Source organism: Sparus aurata, chromosome 5, assembly GCF_900880675.1.
Source record: "Sparus aurata chromosome 5, fSpaAur1.1, whole genome shotgun sequence".
Classification (NCBI taxonomy): Eukaryota; Metazoa; Chordata; class Actinopteri; order Spariformes; family Sparidae; genus Sparus; species Sparus aurata.
The window spans coordinates 2,058,990-2,080,191 of record NC_044191.1 but is presented as its reverse complement, the minus strand read 5'-3'; the positions used below and the strand labels follow the sequence as shown (position 1 = coordinate 2,080,191).

Here is a 21,202-nt window from a genome sequence, read left to right as displayed (position 1 = left end):
TCATTGCTGCATCTGTTAAAGTGAGACAGTATAAACCTGAGCAGATGTCCAATCAGCCAGCCTGTGCATACATAACTTGTATCAGACTTTCTGTTGATGTAACTTGTAAACTGTGATTTGTTGCTTTTTTCTGTACACGCAACATCTATTGCATGTCTGTCCGTCCTGGAAGAGGGATCCTCCTCTGTGGCTCTTCCTGAGGTTTCTTCCATTGTTTTTTTTTTTACCCTGTTAAATGTTTTTTTTCCATCAACATGTGAAGTTTTTCCTCACTCGAATCGAGGGTCTAAGGACAGAGGATGTTGTTCACTGTACAGATTGTAAAGCCCACTGAGGCAATGTGATTGTGATTTTGGGCTATATAAATAAAATTGATTTAATTTGATGTGTGCTGTATGTAAAACAATGACATGGCCAATTGATAAATGCTTGACATTTGCTGCAGTAAAACCATAAACTATTACATGATCTGCCAGTCTTTGTGTCAGTTTCTGTCAATGTTTTGTCCCATTCAGAGTCCTAATATTGTGCATGTAGACTCACTGGCATGGCTTAGTCAGTGAGACACCTCAACTGGAACCGAGCAGTCGTTAAAGTCATTAGTTCCACATGTGCTACTCCTGCTATGACAGGAGAAAAAAATTCTTATACTCTTATTTTTTGAGCTGTTACCAGAATCAGCACACTGTCTGACATGTAGTCTGTTTAACTGTTCTGAGCAGATCCAACACCTCACTCTGGCATTAGCCTGAATGTACTACAAGGAAGACAGTTTGCCATTGTAATCTTTCAGTAGTTCTATTTCTCTACAAAAAAACTGTACATGTATGTTACATTAAGTATGTATGAAAAAACTTGTTTGACCAAACAGTGCGTTGGGGATTGTCTTACTTAGACGGGTGCAGTTATGTGCTTTGGCGTCCCCGATGAAGCCTGGAGCACAGAGCTGGCACTGGAGCCCAGTGGTGTTGTTGATGCAGTGGAGGCAGCGGCCGGTGTCGGGGTGACACAGCTGGGTGGGGCCCTGAGGGTCTTCATTCCCACTGCAGTCACATGGAACACAGACCTCAGATGCTTTGTAGAAGCCGGCGCTGCACTTGTCACACTGCGAGCCGCTGTACCGGGGAAGGCACTGGTCACATACTGGGGAGCCACTGGGATCTGCACAGGAATAAACAGACACACATTAGCAGCTGACCATTGCTAATGTTGTGGCAACTGGGTTTACTTTCCAGAACGCTACAATGACCTGCTTTATGGTAATCCTGAAGTATAATGTTGCCTTACACTGCTGTACCTAAGACAGAAATAAGAAAATGTATTCTGCTGCATTCTCGTGAAGTAACACAAGTGTAACATTTCCTGATGTTTTCAGTTTGTACTTACGTATGTACTGGACTTATTATTCATCAATGCTTATGACTATCCCCATGTACAATGCACCTCTCAAACCTACACTTTAGTGAATATTTATCACAAATACAGAATAATCAATTTGCTATATTGTAAAAGGTAGTTTTTGGTCCATATTGTCTGCATGTTTGTTCTCGTCAGTAAGACCAACCTAAATGACACAGCTAACTGCGCCACCAGGTAACTCAAGATGGCAGTATATGAATCTGGGAGAGAGCTGTGTTAACTGTCTTTGCATAAGGCTGGTTTCTTCCCTGTGGAACAGGGGTTGGATCATAAATAAACACAAGCAGGATTTGAAAAGAATTCAGAAAGTAACAAAGAAAGTTAAGATCCTTCACTTTTTCCACATTTCGTTATGTTGTTGTCTTTTGATAGAATCATTTAAAATCATTTTCTCCCCCATCTATCATGAAATTCAGGTGCCTCTTGATCACCTTTAGGATGTCTCCACACCTTGACTGGAGTCCAGCTGTGGTAAATTTTGACTGAATTTGGAAAGGTACAAACAAAGTCTCAAAGTTGACGATACTTAACAAAGCGAACTCAAAGACATAAAGTGGAAGGAACTGCAGACCTCAGAGAGATGATTGTGTTACAGCACAGATCTTACAAAGGCTACCATACAATTCTGCTGCATTAAAAGTTCCAGAGAGCACAGTGGCCTCCAAAATTATTAAGTTCCAGAAAGACAATGATCACTGCAACACTAAACCAATTTGGGCTTTCTGGCAGAGTGGGCAGACATTAGCCTCTCCCAAATATACACCAAAGCTTGCCTGGAAATGGAAAAAAAGGACACTCAGACTGTGAGAAACTAAATTAAATCAGTCTGATGAAACCAAGAATGAACTGTTTGGCCTCTATTCTAGATGGTTAGGGCTCTAGTCATGCCTGGAGGAAACCAGGCACTACTTTTCTAATAACAACCTGCTCCAGAGCACTCAGCACTCAGGTTCATCCAGCCACAGTACAACGACCGTCGGCACACAGGGACAACTCTATGAATGTCCTTGAGTATACCTTATACCAACTCACAAGTCAAGTTGATGTAATGGTGGTAGGAAGGCCAACGTTGTTGATCTCAGGTTCAATATTTTTTTCACCATCCAATTTGTCTGCCTGATTGTAGGTCTGACTTGTAGGACCACAAACAACTTTATTAATTTATTAAAAACAGGTTTCTTTTCATGATCTATTATATTATATCCCCAATCAACCTTAGGAGAGTAGGAAAGTCCGTCTGTCTGTTTAGCTTCATTTCAATTTGGTCACACTGAGCCGGATCATTTCTGGTTTTATATTACATAATTTCATTTTTCCTGCAACATGTAGCCTAAAAAAAATGTCCAGTGTCCATCATATTTTGGATTATTAAATTCTGAATTCATAATCAGAATATCAATGGATACATATCCAAATAATGATTAAATTATATTCATGCATTTTGCCAGTGGAAATGGTTCAGTTACTATCAGCAGGACAGTACACAGTATAAGTATAGAATGAACCTATTTTCTTATCTGCATGTGTTTGTTAAATAGGTAAAGGGCTAATGAGATGACACTGATGCTCAGCACTGATAAATCTGGGCCTCTATTAGCATAACAGCAAACTGACAGTTAGATAGACCTGATGATGGCAGCTGATCCCAGCTGATCAACCATCATCAGAAGCAGATGTCACTTCATGAGACGCTTCAGAATAAAGGAATATCTAATTTCTCATAAAACATATTTCCTTGTTTCCTTTCTCCTTGAATAAAGACAGGAATGAGAGAAATGTGGATGCAATTTAAGGAATTTGGCATGTTTCCTTGAACTCAAACTTACATCTCTGGAGAGATCTTAAAATGACTTTCCATCAATGGTGCCCATCCAATCTGACAGATCTGTAGAGCAGACTGGCCAAAATCCTCAAATCCAATTGTCCTACCCAAGAAGACTCAAGGCTGTCATCCCTACCACTAAGTCGGATATATGGGTCTGAACATACAATATTGTCATTGTAATTAAGCATAAAAAAAATTAATAATTCAAACAATTTTTATCATAAGACTGCAATAAAAAATGTGAAAGGTCTGCATAATTTGGTTCTTTTTTGAAAGAGTTATGAAAATGGATACTTAATTAAAGGAAAACATACATAGATGAGTGGAGACGCAGCTAATGCAGATGCTTCTATACAGCTGGTGGGGATTTAACTGGCTGGTGCGGTCTGTGTATCCCCCTGGAGGAATGGCTCACTACAAATCAATCCAAGGCTTCTTTTCTTCTAAGTGAGATCAATTTAAACATTTCTATCTTAAAAAGTGTGATACGATGATGTGAATCATATGCTATGAAGTGATGAGTCAATATCTTTGGGGAAAATGCTGTTTGGGACCATCGATCTGGAGGGTCATGGTGGAACAATGCCTTACTTTATATTCATTTCTTATTAATTTGTTATCTGTATAGCAAAGTTCTAAAAATCTACTTTTACAATATCTCGTATATGTACTCATGGCTCTCTAACACTCCATGTATATCTCCTGAACATCACACATTAATAGGGTCTAAAAGTAAACAGGAGTTCTTAAGGCTCAGCTGGAGTTTGAATCGATCCCAGCCTCTTTAGAGGACCATCACTCTTCATCAGCAACACGTGCAGGTCGTTTCTAAGGGTCAGCTTTCTCATGGATCCTCGGTCCCTGGTAATATAATGCCACAACAAACAGGAAGTACAGTGTCACAGTATACTGCCCTCAGCAGCACCGTGTTCCCAGGGGAAACTTCTCAGCAAACTATGTCTTCTCTGCAATGAACAAGCATCACATATTAGCTTTCAGCAATCCTGCTGCAGAGTCTTAAAAAAGGTCACAAAATTCAGACATGATGGGGAATTTTTTCAATTGATACATATAACTGGTTTCTTATGGCTGATACCCAAATATAACCAATAATGTTACATTTTAATATTTTCTAAAGAAGTTAACCAGTGTCAATGTAAGCACAGTAGGCAAGGGAGAGGATGTACACCGTGGCTATTATCTCTTAAGTAACTAGCAGAGTTGGGAACAAGCCCAATTCCATGGGGAAAGCCCAGACTTAGCACTCCTGCTCGCTGTGTCTATAAACGGGGCATATGTATAAAAGTGTTCTGTACAGCTAGTAGATTAATAGTAGATCACCCAAAAAAACCTAAAATTAATCAGGAAATATCCTTATTATTCTTGAAGTTAAGTACTGGGGGGTTAAAATAATATTTAAGTGTACCATTTTATTTTGATTTAAGTATCTATCTAATCTGACCAAACTCACAAACCTATAAATAATTAGTTAAAATAATTAGAAATATGTTTACAAGTACAACGTGGACATGGCGGCAACCTCTCAGAGTAGACCAGAACTTTTCTCCCCAACCTGTCCCATCTGGCCTGGGTGTTCCCAGGCCAGATGGGACATATTATCCCCCCGGTATGTTTTAGGTCTGCCCTGAGTGCCCCCAGTGGGGTGTCTACAGGGGGGCATTCAGGATGCCCAAGGTTAAAGCTTTATTTTGCTATCCCCATCCCAAAAAACAAACAAACAGACAAAAGAGCATTAATTATGCTTGAGTGCCACCCCAATTAGCTCGGTTAGAATAGCTACCAGTCACTGCTACCCTTCATGATGATGTCAAAATGAGACATACAGTATATGGTTCATCCCACTTGGATTAAGTAAAAAAATGGGCCTTGCCTCCTGGGGGCATGCCTGGTAGAAAAGTTTGGATAGGTTGAGTCCTAAGAACAAAGGTGGCAATGCCTCAGTAAATTCTACATAAAAGATGCAGTGCACGGGGCGCCGTTTGGCTCGGTTGGTGGAGCGCGCGTCCCACGTGCCGAGGCTCTGCGGTGGACCTGGGTTCGACTCCCGGCCCAGGTCCCTTTGCTGCGTGTCACTCCCTCTCTCTCTCCCCTGTTTCCTGTCATATCTTCAGCTGTACTATCAAAAAAGCCATAAAAGGCCAAAAAAATACTGCAGTGCACAGTCACTGGATGTACAGCACATACCATAACTGACTGAACTCAGCAGTTTGCCAGATGGAGAAATAATTTGTGCAATAATAATGTATGTACTGTATATATACTGTTGTGGCAATAACAAAACAGTTTTTGACCAGCGTTGTTGGCTGTTAAAGTTTTACTTTGTGTGTATATGCTATCATCGATGAGCTCATCGCTATCATCGACAGATTTCTCCCCACTGTCGCCAAGTGCTCGCTCATGGGGGAAATGATGGGTCTCAAAATTAATCAAGGTTTAGACCTGCTCCATTTGAAAAGTGTCATGAGATTACTTTTGCTGTGAATTGGCGCTATACAAATAAAGACTGATTGATTGAGATTTTTGTCAGTGCGAAAGCGTTACTAAACTTTTAGGGTGTGGGTTCATTTTGATGAGTGGTGTCATCTGAGCAAGGGGGCAGAACAAAGTCTGTTTACAATTTAGAGAAACACTTGATTTATATATTATTATCTATGTAAATATCTATTCATACCTATTACAGCATTTCCATGTTTGTTTCTACCTATCTTTGTTCTGCTTTGTTGTTCTTGTTTGCAGGTGTATATAAATTTCAATATGACTTCTTGACAAGGGTTCTTGGAACTGTGTGTAACATTGAGAGCAATCAGAAAAAACAGAATGAATTTCCATGAAGCTGATTCTGAGAACCACACCACAGCCCTCACTGTTGAATGATTTAGACACAGATAGCTGCCTTCCAATGGCCTAGATGTTGGTCTCTATCTAGTGTGGTCATGTGACTGTGTTGTATTTCGGCACTGAGCAAGCTGCTCCTGATAGGCATGATTTAACCTCTGTTGGGGGTTCAAAGGCAGCCAGCCTGATGGGTTTTATAACAAGAAGGAAACATGACCTGCCCTGCACTGCACAAGGCCAGAGGACCTGACCTGCTTGATCACCATCGTCCTCCACTTTGCTATGCAACACAAACCCAGGTCTGGTACCTGTTAGCCAGGTACACACTGTCTAACATAACACACACTGAAAATAGAAGAAGAACAAAAACAGGGTGAAAGAGAAACTAAAAAAAGAAATGCATATATTTGATGAAGCTCAGGATAACTGAAATGAGCCCAGCCATCCTCATACTACTGAGTAAAGATACAATCATACATGGATGATTGAACATGTGTGACCCACATTCTGAACTGGTGCAATGCTCCATTTCACCTCTGTGTGTGTCAGTATGGAGGGATATTCAGTTACTGCAACAGGCTCCATCAGCACATTTAGAAAGCATCCATCCTCCAGTGTGGGGCCATGATGCTGCATTGTGGCATCCTCTCACTTGTCACTGTTGCAGGGAGGCTGCTGCTCTTCCCAGCTCCAGTCTTTAACATTTATTCTTAAACATCCTCCACAGCAACACACACTATATTGGACACAATCCTGAGCATATTTCTGACTGTGTCAACTCTAACGATGCGCTTCCTACTGTGTTTGTGTCTAAGCATGGTGTGTGATGCTGCCCATCCCCCCAGTCTGTTGCTGCCTGACTGGCGCTGAAATGGCCCAGCTGTGTTCATGCTGCCCCAGCTCAGCTCAGCCTGGTCCGTGTCTCTTCCTGTCCCTCCCATGTTGCGCAATCTCTGCTGCGGTCCCCAGCAGGGCCACACATAACCTGACAGCCTAAGTGCATCCATACATGGCTGTTGCTATGCAGGCCACCGCCAGTCGGGGGGTTGTCTGGCCATGGCAACACTGTCAATGATTGGCCCAGAAAGGGGAAGGGCAAGGTGAGAGAACGTGATGAGGAATAAGTGAGTAGAGTGATAACAGTGATGTAATGCTGAATGAAAACCTCAATAAGCAGCTTGCAGAGAGGGTTCAAAAGCTGTTTGACATGGATAAACTGTGATTTAAGCCACTGTGTCATGGTGTGTGTTTGTGCATGATGAACTGAAACCATGAAAGGCTGAAGACACACACAATGTGGTGAACATGGATCTCGGCCACAATATAATTAAGGTCTGGGAAGTAGAAGTTAATCTATTTATGACTGATCACCCCGTTGGCCTAAATAAACCAGATAACCTTTGCACTTTTGGTGTCCTGTCCACCAGCAAAACAGTCTGACAAGGTTTGGTCGAGAACAGAAACAATTAATCCATTAATATATTAGTCAATAAACAGATAATTTGGCAAAATAGAAACTATTCTAATAATCGATTGATGTTTTCAGTCCATTTTCATGCTAAGACTAAACATTTGATGATTCCAGCTTCGAAAATGTGAGAGTTTGCTGCTATTCTCAGGTTCATCATCATAAAATAGGTTATCTTTGAGTTTTGGACTTACTCAAATAAAACAAGCAATGTGAAGATGTCACTTTTGATGACATTTTGATGATTGGGTGATACTGACTACTTTCTGGTGATTCATAGACCGAGTGATTAATCAAGTTATCTCAAAAATAATCATTGGATCAATTGACAATGTAAGTAACTGTTAGCTGCAGCCATAGCCATACTGTTTCTGGGCTTTTGTGATCACATCATTTGTGAAGAATTCATCTTGGGCTCTGGAAAGTACGGCCATTGTATTAAATGAAGCCATTGTATTAACTGAAATTACCGGTTGAGACTTCAGAGACTGCTTTTAGCTAACAGCAAACACAGCTGAGCTAACACAATAAACTTGCAATTCACATACGGTTGCTGGAAACTTAAAGTATAGTGGGCCTTTTCTCACGGAGTCTAGGAGATAACGCCTGAAGAATACTGCCTGCTCTGTTGTGACATGTCAGTGACAGGCAATAACATGAATCTAAGAATCCATCCTACCTCACACACCACAAGGTGAAGGTGTGACAATCTGGGAAATGTTTTCCCTCTCACATTGCATCACTTCATGCTTAGTTCAGTCATTTTAAAATGAAATGTCAGGCATCTACTGGGGAGGTTTGGGAATATGACTGCACCTGTAGTTCACCCCAGATCTCACCCCTATAGAGACCTTCGGCTGTGGTGTATAAGTAGAGCATCAGCAGCAGCCAGGAGGTGAAAGAAGTGGGCTCATTTGGAAAGGTTACTGATAATCCCAGACTGCCTGGAAATAGAGATCTAAAACTGTTAACCAGTTAACTGTTTAGTTGTTGTGGAATGTTTTGATTATTTCTGATGAAAACAATAATTAAAAAATTTAAAAATAAAATTAAAAAATAAATAAATAGACCCTACAAGCAAATTCAAGTCAATTGAATGGGTCTGAGTTGTTAAATGCTAACATGTCACTGTGAACAAAATGTTTTACCCAACCACAACAGAAAAAAACTCTTTAGACTCAAACAAACATCACAAGACAAACAAGTCAGAATTTGACATTTAATTCATCTAAAGATGTATTCTGGCAGGGAGGTAGATGAGAAGACTGATACCAGACTGGGATCTGTCTGGTAATTGTAATAGTTCACTGTAAATTATTATTGTCAGCTTAGCTTAGCACTTATATTGGAAATGGAGAAACAATAGGCTGGCACTGTTGAAAGAGAACAGAGGCGAAGAGGAAGAGTGATAGAGACCGAGGTAAAACAAGAATCAGTATACAGGCTTTCACTGGATGGAGAGCGTCCTGGTGTTAAAAGTCTGTTCCCTCACTAATAAGTGTTCCTCCTTACCACTGGGATGTGAGAAGGACAAAACCGACATTCTTTCTACTTGATCAGTAGGTGACAAAATCTAGGATGGCCATTTTTAATTGCCATTTTTAATTGCTTATTTCATAACGTGTGTCAGTATTAGAGCTTATACTGTGTATGTATGCAGCACACAAGGTGCAACGCGCTGGCTTCTCTCATTTTCATCTCGTCTCCCTTTGACTGCATATCTCTGATTACCTTGGACACCTGGCTAAAGATAGAGACATTTACAGCACTGCTTAAGTGCAGTTTGACAGTGGAAAATGTTTTCTAAGAATAATCAGTGTCAGTGGTTTTGGTGTCAGAAAAAAAGGTTTTCCTTCTTCAATAGTCAAATTAACTACACTACAGTTTTCAATCTCAGTATGCACTGATACTGAGTAATGGTGTGTACTCAGCCAGTGAGGATGAAGCGGCCTAATCACAGGGTAAGAAGCTGAGCTAATGTCCTGACGAGTGCTTGTGAGCAGCAGGGACTGACCGGGGTGACAGGTGCCAGTGGAGGTGGAGTTGGAGCAGGGACATGGTGCACAGGCTTCGATCAGGGCAGTTCCAGGGCCGCGGTAGAACCCAGGCTTACACTCCTCACAGTTGGATCCCTGGGTGTTACCCTCACAGTTCAGACACACTCCTGGGAGACAAAACAAAGGTCACATGATTACAGGGTTATTTCCTGGATCTACACAGTTCTATCAGAGCAAAGGTGAGATGTGGTTCTACAACTCTCACAACCTTTATTGTTTATCTCAGGTTGGTCTGTACAAATCATCCCACCAGTATGAGGTTTCAAAATGTGCCTTTCAGTTTCACTTACCAATTTTTTTATCAACTAAATCTGACCAGAAACAACAAACCTCTAAGTGTTCACTGTAGCTAGAGCTTCATTCATATCATAGTATAAAATCCTTGATGTGGCATGACATTTATTACATTTTTCTTGTCAGGTTTCCATGTTTCTGAGTTGTATAAATTACATCAATTACATTACTCAAGATAAGGATTTTCTGAGAAATTAATTGGTTATAGTAACACAAGGAAACGTGATCAATAAAACCACATTACATTCATGTGATTTCAGAGTATAAATAGTCTGAGTGGGTCAGAAAAAAGGTTTTGAATAAAATGCCAAAGCTGATTATCATTCTAACAAATTATGATACATTGGCTGTAGTATCATAAGCTTGTGTTGATAAATTATGGGTTTTCTGAGTGAAATGAGACTGAAATGAAGTTGATATTATTGTGCTTAAAGGATAAATTCACCCAATAATCTACTCACCCCTATGCTTATGGCACATTAGGGGAAGTTTCATAGTCCACAGGACATTTCTTGAGCTTCACAGCAAAACAGAGTTGCAGCATTCTTCTAAACAACTGAAGTAGCTGGGGACTTGATTTAAAATTAGCTCACTATTTTGTATTAGCTCACTATTTTGTAATCTTTTTAGTGCTGTATCTTAATATTGTTTTGTTGTGTTTTAACATTGTTATTTTATTCCTGTTGTGTTGTATTGTGTTTTAAGAGTGTGAAACCATGTTATTGTTGTTGTTTGAAATGCTGTTTGTGTGATGAGTTTTTTTTTTTTTTTTTTTATGTGCTTGTCTGTGTTAGATTTATGTTATTTGTTCTTGCCCAGGGACTACAGATGAAATTTAGCGAGGAGCTAATTCTGGTACGGCTGAGAGCCGTGCATTGTCCCTGTTAAATAAACTAAATAAAAAAATAAATAAAAAAACTAAAGTCACAAAAAATAAATAAACTGGCTCCTTATAGGCTACTTTGTCATAATCTCCAGAATTCCTGAGATCCCAAACTGATTTGGAAAGGCGTTATTTACACTCTCATGGTTGTACAAGTCCCAAGATACTTCAGTTGTTCAAGAGAATGGATTAAATGCATTCCCAGTCTTGTTAAAAATGCTTCCTGATGAAAAATTGTATTTTCTCTGTTTTTTTTTTTTCAATCTTTATTTTAAGTTTTAATTTAAAACAATGGGTAACTGTGGGGACACTCTACCTCTGTTTTGTTGGAAATGACGTGTTCCTGTCATGTTCGTCTGAACTCCACAGTGTTCCAGGAAACTGTAGATTTTGCATGTGCACAATGTGTTGTTGTGTAAGCAGCCCTGAGGGCGAGTCTTTACGGGGAGCTGTCAAACCTGAGCTATGTTAATCCACAGCAGTGTGAACACTGAGCCCAGGAGAGGCTACAGCACTCCATCTGCCCCTGCATTATAATGGAAAGACATATGGCTTCTAAAACTGGCCCCCAGCACCACCACTCTGTCCCCTCCACCTTTCCACCTTTCACCTTCCTGTCACTAGCTGTAGGTTTAAGTCTCAAAGCCTGGTTGCTGGGGACATAAATCCACCTTAAATCACACATAAACCTGACTGGATTTGTGATATTCTACATTTTAACATTTCATATTTCACTTGCTTCTGATTCAGCCCCCCTTCGAAGTGCCTTCAGTAAATTGCATTAAAACTACTTCTTGCGCATCTGAGATACTTTCTTGGGCTATAGAGGTACTATTCCTTGATTAAAAAATAATAATAATAATATACTTTAGTAAAGAAAACATAAATGATATCTGTGTTGAAATAAAAATGAGTGGTGTCCATTGAATGAATGCAGAATGTCTTTCTGCACTGTAGAAAGGGAAAACTCTGATATTCACACAGTTTCTGATGAATGACAGGTTGTTTCTTCATGCAAAATAGATCTGGCATTTAAACAGAAATGGAATTGCTTTATTTTAGATCTACAGTGAGGGTGGGTCATGTTTGACCCGTGTACTGAATGTGAACACAACAGGAGGGTTAAGTTCTTTCTACCAACTGAATATCAGCCATTAGCTGGGGCTTCACAGTAAATACTTAGAGAAACTGGAGGGTTTGGGTACTGCCACAGTCTCTATTCAAACACAGCAGATTATAGTCAGAGTTAACCTGCACAGGGTTAAATATATACGGAGCATAATGAGCATTTCATGGGCCCATATCAGGAGCAATTGGGGGTTAAATTTCTTGTTCAAGGGCACATAGACAGAAGGAACTGGGTTTTAAACTGCAAACCTGCCATGAATAGTCAGAGTATTCAGATCTTTTACTTAAGTTAAAATAACAATACCATCATGTCAAGATACTCAAGTAGAAGACCAGAATTTCAGTTACTCAGTTTTTCTCCATTGACTTGATGCGTTGTGAGAAACAAGTTTTGAGAACAAGTGACACAAACACCAACAATGGGACATGAATTCAGTCAGGCAGTGTGTTCCCTGCTCCATATCATGCCTGACAGTCACATTACCTACTGTAATATTCTCCAGGGTAACTTCAAACAGTACATAGTGTTGTAATTTCTATTTATCATCACACTTAAGAACTTAAAGAAGCTCACCCTATTCATGGGGAGGACAGGTTATTAATTAACTGGATGGTCCTGGGACTTCTTTATTGTCCAACATGAGACTGTCACAAAGATGACCAAAGTTGTTCCTTTAAAGATTGTTCCACGTTTCATCCACACACCACTACATCACAGCTGCGTTACCTTCTCTCCTTCCATAGTTTGGCCCTATGAGCTTACGGTGAGGACACAAACTGAAGGATCTATGAAAACCCTTAATTGTGGTTTTTATTCTAGTCCTATGCCCTTTTAATTCTAGTGAAAATGCACTCCTTTGCATACATTTCCAGAACAGAAATCTGAACAGTGGATAAAGCCAGGCTTAAAATATAGTGGAATCAAATTTTTTGACAAAGGGAATTTTCCTTATCTCATTTTAAATCAGACAATACATTTTCGTTTTTAGGAATAAAATGTTCTATAAATACGACTACCGAGGGGTTTGTTCATATGTCATTCATAAACACCTTCAGAATATCGAAAAGAATAAAACTGGTAAGTTTGGTGTATGTGTGTCTTGCGTACAGATATCTGGCTCAGCTTATTTGGAGGAAAATGCTTTAAAAAGATATGTTTTGGAAAATGCCATATATTTAGACAACAAATGGTTAATAAGGTAACCAGTGCATGACAAACAATTGTTTTCCATTTTAAATGTGCAAAATAATCTACTGCCAACATTTCTGTGTCCTCAGCAGACTCACCAGACTGTGGATGGCAGTAGTTGGTGCGGTTGTGACACTGGCAGGGCCGGCAGCCAGTGCTGCTGAAGTGGAAGAACCCCGGGTGGCATTCATCACACTTTGGTCCATACACTCCCGTCTTGCACACACATATTCCTGAGCTGGAAGGGGTAGAACAGAAGACAAAATCATCTACTACTGAAATACTGAATCAAACTACTGAAAGCATTTATTTTCATGCAACAGAACACAAAGCCAGAGTGTGCGTTTGCTTTTTGGACTGTAGACAGCTGATGTCCAGACTGTTGTGGTGAATCCAAACTTGACTTCATGCGGGTTCTCACATTCATCCATCTGCTTTCTATAGCTCTGCTCCAGGTATGAATGTGGGAAGCATCCTGAGTCTATCGAGACTGCTCATATCAGTTCCTCCACTAACATGATTGGCATAATGTGCATAAAATGTTATCTGCACCTGAAGGATCAGTCCACCAATATCACAAAATAACATGACTTCACATGCCAGTGGTGTTAATCTAGTTAGACAGACACTTCTGGTTTTATTCAGACTGGTTTTGAGATTTCTTTTCCCACAACAATACAAGATTTTGCAGAAATAAATATGTGTGTATTACATAATAGGGCTGAGTGAGCACTGAATCAAGTATTTATATATATTGTACCATTTACTACTCAGCATAAGTATCATGTGAGTAAAATGTGTGAAGATTCTTGTGTGAAGTCATTCAAGTTTAAAAAGAAAGTAGTTATTTTATACTTGTGAACATTCATCAGAAGTTCATGGCTGTTCTGTAAATCATTTTTTTAGCAAATAAGAAATCAACTTCTGACAACCCATGTTCATTTCAGGCTTGAACCGTCAACCTCTGACCAGCTCCATCTATTTCCAGTTGAGGATATGGATACAGATCGTCTAGTTGGTTGAACGGTACAGACACAGATAATGGTGTACTTGCTCATCCTTATTTAAAAATCCATAAAACTCATTGCGCACAGTTTGTTTTTTGTTTTTTTTAACTGGAAGCACTTTGTACTGAAGATATATACCCCATTAACCACTGTGTGTATCTATACAGGGATATGGTTACAAACAGAGTCCTCCTGCAGTGATGGGAGCTGAATGGCACTAAAAATACTCCAAACTCAGCCAACTGTTTGCCTGCCGCATTAAAGCAGAAGGAACTCCAGTGATTCCAATTAGTGTGGAACATTTATCTGATCCCTGATCAGTACAACCATGGGATGATCTGTATGGATGAGAGAGCTGACTGCTACGACAAGGGACTGTTGTCTTGCTTTTATACCAGTCATTCATGTGTGTTTGTTAATGTATGGCTGCCAGATACCAAAGAGCAGTGATTAGGGCTGCAGGTGCATTACCACCACCCACTGGGCAGGAATAGCTGATCACCATGAGGAATGAGCACAATCAGATGTATGATCTGGTCAATGGAGTTGCATCTATGTGGCTTAGTGTAAACAAAGGCTTTGGAAAAAGCACCTGAATGTTCACATTTCTAAGTGTCATAAGCCTACAGACCATACTGACATTCTACAAAAGCCATATCACATTTCCATGACATGTTTATGACCATATCAGGAGGTGGAGGGGATGGTAGAGGAGTTACAGGCAGCCAGTTCCATAATGTGTTACATTTTGAAGCATGAAACCACTGGATATTATGGGACATCACCTGGCAACAAAAACAGGTATCTGAAGCCAATACAAGATATTTTCCCATCTCTAACCAAGTGGCTATTGTGCCTAAACCTAACCAGAATATAAGCACATCATTGTCACAACATAAAAATGTCAATTTAACCTAAACAAAGAGGTTAAGTTGCAACATAAAGAAATGTAAAGTTTCAAACATACCCTTGATTTACTGAGTCTCTTATTGCACACATATCAATATCAATGTATATATTAGCTGATAAATTGTAGTACAAAAAATGCCACACTTTTAAGTACATACTGTGGTCTTAATTTGAAAAAATCTGCATCAAGATTGTGTTTATGTTTAAAATGATATTACCATCCATAACATCATTCTATTTTTTTTTCCAGTCCAGCTTTTAAAAAGAGCTTGACAAAATAAATCATAGCATAGAGCATAAAACCTTTTATTGGGCTTTATGTATTTTACATAACAGTGTATGATTACTCCATCACATAACACCTCCAAAAATGCATAATCCAGCAAAGTGTCTTCAGCAATAATACACATTTCTCTGACTTCTTTCATTTGTAATGTATCTTTCCCATGTTGGATATGCCAACTGCCACCATCCTTTGTGGCTGGTAAACATAGTAGGAACATGCTCATTTATACATTAGGGATGAGAGATTTAATTTGTTCCCAAAGAAAATTCATCCATACCGCTTTGATCCCACCCACACTCAAGGTAACTTCCTAGTAAAGTGCAACACTAAATCAAGCTGGATCAACCGTCCAACCAAGACAATGGACTCCAATAACCATAATCTGGGGACAATAACTTCAAAACAATTGAAGTAAATCAAGAATGACTGCGAGCACTTTCCATGAGCATGTGCGTGGGTATCCACACAAACAGGGCTTTGTTTAAACAACTGCACTTAATGCAAATGAAGAGGCCCACAGCGATGCTTAGTGGGGCGTGGGCACAGCTGAGGACAAGGCTGGAAGATCAACAGTCCTTATTATCCTGACCACACACACACACGCACGCACACACACGCGCACACACACACACACACGCGCGCGCGCACACACACACACACGTACGTGCACGCACACACACACACCCTAATGAAATGAAGTCAGGGAGATAATGTCCAACTGTCACTGACCAAAAAAAAGAGAAACCCAGTCATACTCAAGTATTTCAGATGATTTCATCCTTACAAGTAAATATTCATCATCAAAGGGGAAAGGGTCAGATCAGGGTTACCATATCGATCAGTTTAGTAATATTGATCAGCATGTATTTCACTTATTTGAAACAAGTGAAACTGAAAATGTTTAATCTGTTTGTGTTGTTAAAGTTACTGCACTGTCAACACTGCTACATTCTGCAAAGCAATTTTAGGCAAATGTCTGTTATGTGAGATGACAGATAAAGTTCATCATCGATCATGATTTAACAGAGCCAAAAATAAGTTCTTCACATATCTTGTTTTGTCCGACTAGCAATGTTAGTCTGATTGCACACATTGACAAGGGTACTTCTAAACCTTCCCAGTTTAACAATTGCTGAGATTAACAGGGAATCCTTATCACGCTGGAATGAGAAACTTAATACATTTGATGCAGTTTTATTGACTTATTCTTATGTCCAAGCAATAGACACTGTCCTCATTACCTGATCAGCAGTGAGTGTAGACAGGGAGAGGCTTAAATCTGGGATCAAGCCTGTAGGTAGGAAGCTTTTTAAATAACTTTCATTTACATATTTTAACCTCAGTCCCATTAAAGAAGGAGCAGTGATGTGATGAAAAAGCGGCCCTTACTGTGTATCAGACAAATATATTTAGGAGGATTGAGGCTTTCTAGGCCTGTGACTGGTTGATTGAATATTCCAAACATTAAAATATGCACATTAAATTACTTCAGACTGTGTTATAGCTTACAAAAGGCCTTCATCAGATTAAATGATGCAGAGCTCCTGTATTGTTCTTCAAAACTAGTGGCCTATGCTGTATACAAAAATTAAGAAAGGAGGTCTGTGTAACTTTCTTACTGCAGTCATCACCATCCTGCACCTCTGGGTGAACTCTGAAGTCCAACAGTCACAGTGCCGTTTGTGTCAGAGGGCCAGGGTTTCTACACCATCGAAATTCAGCATACAAAGGGTGCGTGCCACTTGTGTGACAAGAAAGCAAAGTACCATGTGTGCCAGACAAAGAATCTGCTGAACACATGGCCTGGCATGGCTGTAACCAGTTACTATACAGCCCAAAAACTGGAGGACTGATGTTGTCAGTGTTTATGACAATGATACCGTTACTGTCTGTTTCCTTTCCCTAATAAACGCTGTTTTTAATAAGCAGCACATCACCACCTTCAGACACACTGTCACTTAATTGGTATTGTGGATCAAATCCTCTACCACCATACATGCTATGTATAATCACAGTATGATTATACATTACGATGATAATCACCTGGCAGCAACAGTAATATTTACCACAACAAATTCACTAAAATCCATTAATGTCTCTGTGGAAACAAACCTAAAATGTAGATAAAATGATATTCCTGACATCAAAATATTGTGTGAAGTTTAGAAAAAATGCACAGACATCAGTCAGCATCAGTCCTCCTCTTCAGCTCAGGTGATTCACAGCCTACAGTTACCACGGCTAGAGGAAGGACAGGATTGTTTGTCAGCCAAAAGCAAGTTTACAAGAGTTTGACATCTTCTGAGACACTGGTACTGGGCAAACTGAGCTAAACAGCTGCTACATACAGACAGGTTTGGTTTACATTTTCAACTTTTCAAATAAACTAGCTCACTGTGCTGATTTAAAGCAGTGAGAGGCTGCAGACAGAGCAGGTTAAAAAATTAAAAGCTTTCTACATGTTTACATATTTATGCTTTTTCAACAGGTGTATTGTTTAAGTCCCGGTACGGCTTTATTGCACTAAAAGGTTCCACACAAAAGAATTAGCCACCTCATTCACACTCTAATCAAATAGAAGGCAGCATATCACCGGCGTGACCGCTAACTGCTAATGTAGCTACCGTACCCAGTCGGTTCAGTTAGCCATGCAGTTACAGTCTGGACTGGGAGTTAGGAGTCGTATTATGTGACAGGATAAATCAAGGTTAGCAAAGTAGCATGCTAAGATGACTGGGTAGTATCCGGTCATCTTAGCATGCGGGCCTTTTGCTATCCGGCGGATACCTCTGCAACAAAATACATAGATGGCTTTTACATAGGCTATGTCATAACACTTATTTCTTCAAATACAGTTGATCATTTTAGTGCCAAAATTCTTACATATTGCACAGTGTGTAACATATAGTGGCATCTAGCAGCACAGACTTGGCAGACATGTAATTTAATAAGTATAAGTAATAAGTGTCTTTTATCTCGTGTATAATCAACTGAAAATAAGAGTCGTTGTGTTTTCATTACTTGATTATAACATAGTGAGCCACTTATATCTACCCAAGGAGCGGGTCCATGTCCTTGCAGGTTGCCATGTTGCACCACCATTTTTCTACAGTGGCCCAGAATGGACAAACCTGGACCTATTGAGGGCCTTTGGCATTTTTGGCTGCCGTTTCCTGCAAACAATTTGTATTGTGGGAAGTTTGAAATCACAATCTGATAAAGGATGGATGATCATTTTGTACAAGAAAATCACAGAAGCTTGAATTGTTGTTGAAGAAATGGAAACTCCGCTAAACGAGATTGGGACAAGCGACGGCATTAATCAAGAATAAACAGTTTTCTAGATGGGAATCTCTGATGCCAGAGAAATGTTTGCAGACTGACGCTGACAGGTCCAGCTTTCTGCTGGACAGCTAAGCAACATTAAGATCGTAATACATATTTTCCCCCACTGCTAATGGTACAAAACCAGACAATGTACTAAGTTAATCAGTAGAACATTAGTTTAGTCATTAGAAAATAAATGCTGCCACGTACAGCTGAAATAAATATTAGCACACCATAGCCTCAGTTTGTGCTTCTCGGAGATTTGGTGGTAACATTCCTCTTAGCAAGATTTATTTAGATGTAATCCTTGTCTGTTGCAGTGAGACAAGACATGGAGTGACAGCTAATTGCAAGTGTGCCAAAGACAGTCAAAGTAATGACTTAGTGTGCCAGATAAACTGAGGAGGAGTCTACTCACCACCCAGTTAATACATTCTGGGAAGATTTTTCACAGTGCACCATCCTATTATTGTATGATACTCATTATTATTTCTTGAGTTTTAACCTATAGTTTTATTGACTAAATAACTAAATACATCTTCACCTCATCACTTGAGTTAGTAGAAATACTCAATGCTGTTGTGAATGAGTTCATATTTACAAGTTTCTTGTCCATGAGGGACACCGTTGCTTCTGGAGCTTCGCTAACGTCTGTTTTAGAGGGAGGTGTGAGCAAGGGAGTGATTCAATCTAGAACCACACAGCTACATGCCGCTAAATACTCGATTTAATTACATGCTACAACAAGTATTGTTTTTGGCAACTTGAGCAAACTTCAGTAATCATCAGCTGTTGCACGTCACTGTCTCCATCGCAGCATATCTGCTCTGCTGACTTTTTTACGTGTTTGTGGAGGAGCTCAGCAGAGAACAACATTAACAACAACATTATAACAAATACACCCAAACATTCAAACTGCACATTAATTAACTTTTAACATCGGAGCTTGTCGACACGAGGGTATTTCATCATTTACCTGACAACCCATCTGGTCTTAATCAGCTAGGCAAAGCAGGAGATTAGCAAACACCTAATACATGACTCAAGGACAGTCCTTTAATGCACCACACTGGCATGTCTCTGCTCTGGCAGTCAGTCAAACAGTAAGGCTGGTAGTCTGACACTGACCTGTGGTAATGCAACACAATCTGTCATCTGTGTCTGCTGATATAAGCCTTCATCTTCAACAGTGAAAAGCTCAGAAATAAGACTGTGGCTTATTAGAGAAACGTGTCATTAATATCAAGCCTGCAAACCCAGTAGGCCCACTGTTGCCCAAATCATGGGGTGACTCGAAGACAGGATTATTATCTGGGATGTATGGAGGTGAGGCTTGTGATATGCTGAAGCCTCCTCCCTTACTGATCAGTAATCCTGGTGTTAATGTGCGCTCTCTTGGCCACGCGGAGGGGGTTGTTATTGTTTTGGTGTGATTTCACTGCACTGTGCTGTTCAGATCTACATGTTAAGTAGGTCAGTATTACATGGGCAACAAAGCTTAACCCCATTCTGCGCCTGCCGCTGAAATGGTGGCCATCAACTGTGACTTGTGTCCGATGAGAGCAGACAGTCACAAACATCCTCTCTGCAACAGGGAGGGATCACCAGGTTAATTAACAGTTTAACGGCTGGCAAAAATAAACAGAGAGCCACACTTAGCAGGTTCAGTCGCATTGCTGGGTGTGCAGCCAAATCCTGAAAGGGTGTGTTAATCAACAGAGCAAAAGAACTTGTGATCTCTTGTCTATGGTTCCTGGCTCACACCAGGCTCCATAACACAAGCATGAACAGGTCCAGACAGTAACTAAGCCAGTTTACAGACAAAAGGCTAACAACCAAGTTATGTAATCAAAGGGGAGATCTGTAACTTTGTTTCCTGGCTTGTTTATTATGATTACATAATGGATTTGTAGAGTGTAATACCAATACAGTGCGTTTAGCAGGGTTAGAGAAATGTTTGTGTTTCCATAAAGAGCTCATGGGACACTGAAGCATTCCACTAAAAACTGCAAATAACATTTTACTACTTTTACTTAAATTTTACTACTACTGAACATGCCACATGTTCAGTAGTAGTAAAAGTCTCAACATCTAAATGAATAATTTTACAAAAGCATTACTGAACAATCACATAAATGAATAATTAATAGGCATTTAATTAAAGGGCAGTGTCAGCCGTGTACATCTGTGTATCCCTACAGAACACCCAGCCACGGATGAGGCAGTGCAGTCAATCACTGACTGCAGGTCTTCTGAGTGTGGGGCTCACCCTCTGCAGTCCTGCAGTCCACTGCCATTTTCTGATGACAACAGGGTGTTGCGAATAGGCTCACAGCTTCCACTTGATGAGGCAGAAACACATGTCCAGTCAAATTCTTGCATAAAAATGGGTGTTATTGCCTTACATTCAGGTTTAAAACTGCAGCTTTGTTGCGGGAACCTGCATAGTAGGTCATACTTTCTATCTTTGAAATCATTTTACAGACTTTTTAGAGAGAAATAGTAATAACAAAATGATGAATTCAGGCTTTTTTCAGCGCACATTTTCTCCAAC

General features: G+C 39.9%; 1 protein-coding gene across 1 annotated transcript in view; it reads right to left on the bottom strand.

Moving 5' to 3' along the window:
- The window catches only part of LOC115581624 (multiple epidermal growth factor-like domains protein 9), a 39,779-nt gene that overhangs the window by 4,090 nt on the left and 14,487 nt on the right, over positions 1-21,202 (bottom strand). The window contains exons 3-5 of the mRNA XM_030416879.1: positions 13,218-13,357; positions 9,583-9,732; positions 892-1,161 (exon numbers count right to left, since the gene is read on the bottom strand). Of these exons, the coding sequence (XP_030272739.1) occupies positions 892-1,161; positions 9,583-9,732; positions 13,218-13,357 (560 nt within the window). The remainder of the gene's footprint in view (positions 1-891; positions 1,162-9,582; positions 9,733-13,217; positions 13,358-21,202) is intronic.